The 8,491-nt window shown below is 35.6% G+C and overlaps 1 protein-coding gene across 6 annotated transcripts; it reads right to left on the reverse strand.

Annotated features, from left to right (window-relative positions):
• Positions 1-275: 275 nt before the first annotated feature.
• Positions 276-7,730, reverse strand: LOC120081558 (cucumisin-like). 6 transcript variants are annotated; one of them, XM_039036547.2, is made up of 5 exons: positions 7,502-7,703; positions 7,319-7,386; positions 6,845-6,939; positions 1,063-1,128; positions 276-731 (listed from the first exon to the last, which is right to left on the reverse strand). In XM_039036547.2, the coding sequence occupies exons 1-5, from the start codon at positions 7,613-7,615 to the stop codon at positions 649-651; spliced, it is 426 nt and encodes a 141-aa protein (XP_038892475.1). In that variant the 5' UTR covers positions 7,616-7,703; the 3' UTR covers positions 276-648. The 6 variants fall into 6 exon arrangements, 4 of the variants coding, with proteins under 4 accessions (XP_038892475.1, XP_090171228.1, XP_090171229.1 ...); XR_016530403.1 differs by having other exon boundaries at positions 594-731; positions 1,063-1,176; positions 7,502-7,725; XR_016530404.1 differs by having other exon boundaries at positions 594-731; positions 1,063-1,133; positions 7,502-7,723.
• Between the last annotated feature and the right edge of the window lie 761 nt (positions 7,731-8,491).

The raw sequence follows: 8,491 nt of genomic DNA on the forward strand, positions 1-8,491 counted from the left end.
ATGCACCGATTAACCCTAGGTGAGCATGCATCTTATCTTTGTTATAGATTTTAAATGTATAGGTTATTTTATAACAATTATAAAATAAATTTATAACCCTATAACATGCTTCCTCAAACAAACATGCTTTAATATAATACTTATATTAAAACTATGCATGCATACTATATACATTATAACACCCATAATATATATCAAATGCATGCAACATGCTTATCCATATGGTGGGGTTTTATTAAAAAGAAAACTATATGGCATACTTTATGCACACATAATTAAGATAATATCATACATCACATGCATAATAAATAAACAACATTACAGTGGACCGGTTTTGACATTAAAAACAAACAAACAACTAAATTATTACAGCAACCCTCTCCAACCGGCTTCAAACTCTTTGAACCAACCCGAGCCGGCCAAAAAGCACTCGAACCGGCTTAGAAACTCCAAAAACAAGGTTGAATCGGTCAAACCGACTCAACTAAGTCAACTGGACCGGTCCGGACCTTCTAGACCGACTGGTCAATGCACGCACTGACCGGTCAACGAAAAGAGGCACACCGATCGACTAGAACGGGTTGAACAGAGTGAGTTGATGCAGGCATGTGCAAAGAAGCCACTGAACTGGGTCGGGCCGCCAAGTTCTCAAGTCTGGTAGCAAGTTTGGAAGTAAAAACTGGGTATGGGAGGTGACTTTCGGGTCTGTAATGTTGTCCTCGATCCTGGAACTGAACAATTACAGCTTAAGAACAACATGACTCAAACAAATTTAGAGACCCTTTGATACACATTAAAGCTCATATACATGTGAGCAATTACAAATTTGAACAAGAAATTAAAAGAAAACTAATGGCAAAACCGTAAAATATCCACCTTAGCTAACAATTCAATCAATAAATGAAAAAACACCCACCAATATGCAATAGAACATTATAAGCATGCTCTGATACCAATTGTTGGAATATAAAGAACACATGCAATAGTGAAATCGAAGATCGATAACGTTCTAATTACATAAACAACAAGAATAAGCATGCATAAAGGGTTAGAAATTACAACCTTTGTAGAATCCACCGCAATCTTCCTCTCCCGAGCTCGATCGACACCACCAATGGTAAATTCTCACTATTCTTCGATTGAAGAACACAGTTGTGAGACCGTTTTGTTAGTGAACTAAAGGAAATTTAACTTTAGTAAAGTGGAGAGTAAAGAGATTTTGGTGGAAGAGTAAAGTCAACGTCAAAGAAGCATTAGTTCTTACAAAATTAAAAAACCAAACTATTTATAGACAAATTACGTGCACAATCATATCTTGCATGTCTTCCACTTCAAACTCCACTAGCATGTAATCTTTAGGTGTCAAGCTTTGGAAGTGCCACTTTAAAGTTCACTTAGTTAGTGGGAAAATCAAACAATTGAATTTTTCAACAAACTAATTTATAAACTAAATAAATCAATTTTTATGGAAAAAAACATTTTCATAATTTATAAAATATTTTAAAAAACATATTTAATATCACATATTAAATTGTTTTTGACACCTAACTTTGATTAATCATATTAATCAAGTTTAAAAAACACTTTCATGCTAATGTTCAAGAATACTCTAAAAAATAATTAATTAATAAATTAATTATTTAATTGTAAATTATATCTCATATAAAATACGGTTTTCCCTAAAACTCGATTTTGAACATTTCAAATTATTAATTCACCTAGTTCTTCAATTTCTTCCGTAGTGAGCTAGCAAGGAGACGCGATGGATCTACAGATCATGGGCTCCAACGACCCGAGACTAACTGGTCAAACCCTTTAACCTAGTTAATCAACATTCGTTAAGTAACAAGACTGTCTACTATAGCCTAGTTGCACTCAAGTAAAGGCTTTGAAGAGAGCTTAGATGAATTCCAGAAGATTATAGTTGATCTCAATAACATCAGTGAGAAGATGTCGGATGAAAATCAAGCAATTATTCTTCCAAATTCTTTGCCAGAATCGTATCGAGAAGTTAAGGCAGCTATTAAATATGGACGAGATTCATTGTCCATGGATATAGTGTTGAATGCCTTGAGAACGAGAAATCTTGAGATTAAAAAGAAACGCAAGGATGGAGAGTTACTCATGGCCAGAGGCAGAAATGAGAAAAAGAACGAAAAAGAAAAAGAGTCGAGATCCAGGTCGAAATCAAAGAGGAAAAGCAAAAAGTGTTTCCTATGTCATAAAGAAGGACACTTTAGAAAAAAATTGCCTTTTGAATAAGAGCAAGGAAGCATCAAGTAGCAAGCCAGGGGATTCTAGTGTAGCAAATATTACCAATGGGTATGATTCAGCAGAGGTTTTGATGGTGTCCAACAGGGACATTCAGAATGCTTGGATCATGGATTCAGGGTGCATGTTTCACATGACTCCTAATCGGGATTTCTTGATTGACTTTCAGGAAAATGATGGAGGATCAGTTCTGCTTAGTGATTATGGTTCTTGTGATGTAAAAGGAATTGGGTCAGTTCGAATTGCAACACATGATGGTATGATTAGAATTCTTACGAATATAAGGTATGTTTCAGAACTCAAACGAAATCTAATTTCTCTGGGCGAATTAGATAGAACAGGTTATTCTTATAAATCTAAGAATGGAGTTCTGAAGGTTATCAAGGGCTCTTTGATTAAGCTGAAGGGGACCTTGAGGAATGGTCTTTATGTGTTAGAGGGTACTGCAGTTTCAGGTAGTGCTGCTGTTGCATCTGGGAAAGAAACAGATTAATCCATGTTATGGCATAACAGATTAGCTCATGTGAGTGAAAGAGGTCTTCAAACTATTTCAGAACAAGGTTTGCTTGGAGGAGTTAAAGACATTGAACTCCCATTTTGTGAACATTGCATAATGAGAAAGTCTACCAGAGTGAAGTTTGGGAAAGGGAAGCATTCTACCAAAGAAATTTTAGATTATATTCATTCAGATTTTTAGGGTCCTACACAAGTACCTTCTATGGGAGGTTCAAGATACTTTATGTCGATTATTGATGACTTTTCAAGAAAGGTGTGGATGTATCAACTGAAACAGAAGGATGAAGCTTTTGGGAAATTTCTTGAATGGAAAAAGCAGGTTGAGAACCAGACAAGTAGAAAGGTAAAGTATTTGAGGACAAGCAATGATTTAGAATTTGTGAATCACAAATTTGATAAATTTTGCAAATTTGAGGGAATTACGAGGCATGTCACTGTTACGTACACTCCACAACAGAATGGTTTAGCTAAGAAGTTCAACAAAATAATTATGGAGCGTACAAGATGTCTCTTGACAAAGGCTTCATTACCCTTGAAGTTTTGGAGGGAAGCTGCCCAAACAGCCTCTTATCTTATTAATAGGAGTCCGTCTTCCTCTTTAGGCCTAAAGACTCCTCAGAAGATATGGACAGGAAAAGCTCCAAGCTTGGATCATCTCAGAGTGTTTGGATGTTCAGCTTATGCTCCTGTTAAGGAAGGGAAGCTGAACAATAGGGCACTGAAATGTATGTTTATTGGCTATCCTCAGGGTGTTAAAAGATATAAACTTTGGTGCTTGGAAGAGGGCAGAAATAAATGTATTATCAACAGAGATGTGACCTTTAATGAAACAGAGATGCCATTTCATGTCAAAGAGCAGCAGAAACAACAGACAGTTGATCAGGTTGAGGTAGAGGTTAGAATTGATTCTAAAGCACAACCATCAGTTAGTTCAGGTGATTCCAGTGATCAGTCATCCAGTTCTGATGGTAGACAACCTCAACTGCAAAGGACTTTGATTGATGGGGAGCTTTTGGTGAAAAAAGCTCAAGTAGAAATGACCTACAGAACTATCAGCTTACTCGTGACAGGCCTCAACGGGTGAGGCAAGCTCTTACGAGGTATGGTTATACTGATTTAGTTGTGTATGCTCTTACTTATGCAACTAACAGTATTCAAGCAGAGTCTCTTACTTTTGAGGAGGCTATTATATCTGATTCGAAGGAATAGTGGAAGGATGCTATGGAAGCAGAATTGTTCTCATTATAGAAAAATCAGACATGGTCATTGGTTCTAAGGCCTCCTAATCAGAAACTCATTCAGTCAAAGTGGATCTATAAAATCAAGCCAGATACAGGAGGTGAGAGCAAGCCTAGGTATAAGGCTAGACTGGTAGCCAAGGGCTACACTCAAAATGAGGGAGTTGACTTTCATGAGATTTTCTCTTCGGTGGTGAGGCATTCATCCATTTGATTAATTTTATCTATTGCTATTCACTTTGATATGTTTGTTGAACAGATGGATGTCACCATAGCTTTCCTTCATGGTGAATTGGAGGAAGTGATCTACATGGCTCAACCTAAGGGCTATGAGGTGAAAGGAAAGGAAGACATGGTTTGTCGTCTTCACAGGTCCATCTATGGACTGAAGCAATCGCTGAGACAATGGTATATCAGGTTTGACACCTTTATTCTAAAGCACGGGTTTCACATGAGCTCATATGATGCCTGCATGTACTGGAAACTATCTTAGAAAAGTACATACACTTATCTACTTCTGTATGTAGATGATATGATTCTAGTGTCTAAGGATTATTCTGAAATCTGTGATCTCAAGAAACGATTGAGTAGTGAATGTGAGATGAAAGATTTAGGTGAACTGAAAAGGATCTTAGGCATGGATGTGAAAAGAGATAGGGAGAAAGATTTGTTAACCATTTCGCACGAGAGTTATATGTATAAACTGCTTGAGAAGTATAATATATCTGGTTGTAAGGCAGTTTCTACACCCTTAGCATCTCATTTTAGGCTTTCTTCGTCTCAGTGTCCTGTTACTAAACAAGAAAGCTTAGAGACGACTAATATTCCCTATTGTAATGTTGTTGGAAGTATTATGTATTTGATGATTTTTACTAGGCCTGACTTGGGATATGCTATGAGTATTAGGTTTATGTCAAATCCTGGGAAGGAGCATTGGAATGCAGTTAAATGGGTGCTTCGATATTTGAAAGGTAGTGCTAGTGTATCATTGTGTTTTAGCAGGGATTGTGATAATTCAGCACTGTTGGAAGGTTTCACATATGCAGATTATGCTGCAGACCTTGCAAAAGAAGGTCTCTATCAGATCATATTTTTTGTTTGCTTGGTAATGTGGTCAGTTGGAAGCTTGCTCTACAGTAAGTTGTTGCCTTGTCTACTACTGAGTCAGAGTATATTTCAGTGGGTGAAGCTGTGAAAGAGGCGGTGTGGTTGAAAAGGATAGTTGGTGAGTTGTTGTCGCAGGAGTTCATTCCTATCGTCCATTGTGATAGCCAGAGTGCTATTCATCTTGCAAAGAATCCATCTCATCACGAACGGTCTAAGCATATGGATGTCAAGTTTCATTTTATCAGAGAAGTTGTGGCCCAGAAAGATGCTGAACTGGTCAAGGTTCTTACAGTTGAGAATGTTTTAGATATGTTAACCAAGATTCTTCCAGCCCATAGGTTCAAATACCTATTAGATGGGCTGAATATTAAATCTGGATGTTAGGAAGATTGGAGAATCAGCTTGGCACTTAAATATTCTTGTTATGAGGGAGATTTGTAGAAAATAACAAGGTATTTAAGTGGGTTTTTTTAAAAAAATTAAAGGCCCAATGACATTATCATAATTATTGAGCAGTGGCAAACTTGTAATTTTCTCTTCTTCTCCAAAAATAGGGTCTGTATTTGTGATCTTGAGGCTGGAAAAAATAGAGTAGCCACCACAGGATGAAAAACAAGACACGCTCGTCCGAAGCGGTCTGAGAGAGAGCGAGAGAAGGGAAGCCGCTGGTATCAAAGCCGTCCGCTATGTGAGCGTGGGCATGGGTCTCCGTCAGCGCGGATTCGAGTGTGGGTGTCGAGTCCTTGAAGAGTCGTGCACCAATTAGAACTTGGGTGTCGGGTCAGACTTCGCCGATCTAACCAGCGGTGTGGGCTTGCATCTGTCGAGCCGGCGGTTCGCCATGGTAGCTGCGTCCGGCAGTGGTTGTCGGGTGAGAGAGAGGAGCAGGTCTGCACTTGGTTCGCCAGTCAGAGGCGGATAGCATACTATTTTGGGCTGTTTTGCAGCGAGTTGTTCTCAGCTTTCAGAGACGACGTTGTGTGCAGATCTCTCAGTATTAGTGGATACCGAAATTACAGATTTGTGAATTCGTTGATTATCTGTAATTTGTAAAATTCCTTTATTGCTCATTAATAAATTAATTCAAGCTGGTTCTCAAAGTGGATGTAGACCAAATTGGTCGAACCACTATATATCTTGGTGTTCTTTACTGCTTTCGATTTATTTCTGCTGATTGTTTGTGTTCTGTTTGGCCATCTAAGTTAGGTTCAAGAACTCTCACATTTTTTTTAAAAAATTAATCCCATAGACACTACGTCCACCTCCAAATTTCTTCATTTCTTATCTACTTTCTACCAATGGTTTTAAAAATCTAGATATAATTTAAAAACTAAAAAAATAACTTTTAAAAATTTGTTTTTTTTTTGAAATTTCGCTAAGCATTTAACAATTATACTAAAGAAAGATGAAATTCATTGTAAGAAATAAGAAGAAAATAAGCTTAATTTTCAAAAGCAAAAAACAAAAAACAAAATGGTCACCAAATGGGGACTAAAAAAAGTAGTTTTTAAGAACTTGTTTTTGTTTTAAGAATTTGGTTAAGATTTAACCTTCTTTTACTTTAGAAAGATGCAACTAATTGTAAGAAATTAAGAGAAAATATACTTAATTTTTTTTAGTATAATAAAATAGACTTAATTTTCAAAAACTAATAAACAAAAGACGAAATGGTTACCAAACAGAACCTTATGTTAAATAATAAGTACACGTACTTGCAATCTTTTTAGCTTCTTCTTTAGTGAGTTTCACTGCGAATCGATTGAAACTTCTCTTGTAGGTATAGACCACAGATTCTGGAGCAAAAGGGCTAAAGTACAAAACATACAAGATGATTACAACAATTAGGCTTTAGATGTTAGTTGACATTTTATAAACAATGACAGATTTAGTATATGATGTTAGTTTAACAGAAATGCCTCATTTTCTGTAATTTTTGTGGATTAACATAAAATTCATATAAGATGTCAGTTTTAAACTGCTATCTAAACGGTAGTTACAATGTCGGTTCTAAACAAAAGTATTATAAAGTTGCAACTCTTGTGATAAAAATCAGCCTAGTTTTCTATATATATAAATACATATTGTAAAAAAAAAATGAAGAAAGATTCGAGGAAGGCAATTAAGCTTAAAATAAATAGAATAGGTTGAATGTTTAGGTATTATGTAAATGAGTGGAATATATATACAGTGAACTGTGATGTAAATGAGCGGAATCAGGGTCGTCCTTCAGCTTCCCCATGTATACTATATAAATCTGCAATGTTTTTTAAAATAACAAGAAAAGAAAAATATGTAAAATAAACCCCATCATATGTATACATATATAGATACATTATAAGTATAGTTGCTCAACTTTTAATGTTTTATACCTTTTTGCCATCATCGTCGGAATCCAAGCTAGAAGCGAGCAATGTACTCAAGAAAAGGCTGAGAAGGAAAAGCTTGAAGATCAAAGAAAAAGACATAGCAGTGCTTCTTGTCATCAGGGAAAATCTATGATATCTTAGAAGGTGATTTATGAAAGTGAAGAATAAATGAAGAAATAAGGCCTTTTTATAGAAAAATTTGTTTAGATGTTGTTGTCCTTTCCCATCGAAACTGTTAGATGAATTTGCAAGCCCCCTAATAATTATTGGATATAAATTTTAGGTCGTTTTATAGTTTTGCTCTCATACATTTAGTGATATACAAAATTGTCAGTCACATTGTTTCTCCTTTTATTGACACAAGTGAGAATTTTTTTTTTTTTTACTAGAGGAGGGCAGGGTCAATAGGTGCACCTGTATCCCGAATACAAAAGAGATGCCTTCAATGAAAATGAATAATTACAAAGGAGATCTCGGGAAGAACTTAATGCCAATTCAACGAAAACCTATGAAGCACAAACACAGATAAGGCTACACAATACGGATACGATTGGATATGACGATTCGTCCATTTCTAAAAAACTAAGATACGGATACGTCTAAGTATGCGTTATTTTTTTTAATATATATATTTTAAAAAAATGAGGATACTGATACGTTGAAAATACATTTTTTTCTTTAAAAAAATCTAGGACATAGATAAATTTAGCATACAAGTTAATAACAATAGCATGAAATAGAATACAAAGACTAAAATACAATACAAAAAAAGCAACATCTAAGATGTTGAAATATAATAGTTAATAAAATGCAATAGAATAGGGACTCATATTGCAAAAAAGAAGAAGAAGAAGAAGAAGAAGATTAGAGAGAGAAGTATGAAGATAAATGAATAACTTAATGTTGAAGATATCCAAATGGTTTGTATTTTGGTGGACTTTATGGGGGACTCAAATGTGAAGATGGAGATTATATGCTTCTAGTCTAGGGTTT

This window comes from Benincasa hispida, chromosome 7 (genome assembly GCF_027475165.1).
Source record: "Benincasa hispida cultivar pf3 chromosome 7, pf3_genome.v1.1, whole genome shotgun sequence".
NCBI classification, from domain to species: Eukaryota; Viridiplantae; Streptophyta; class Magnoliopsida; order Cucurbitales; family Cucurbitaceae; genus Benincasa; species Benincasa hispida.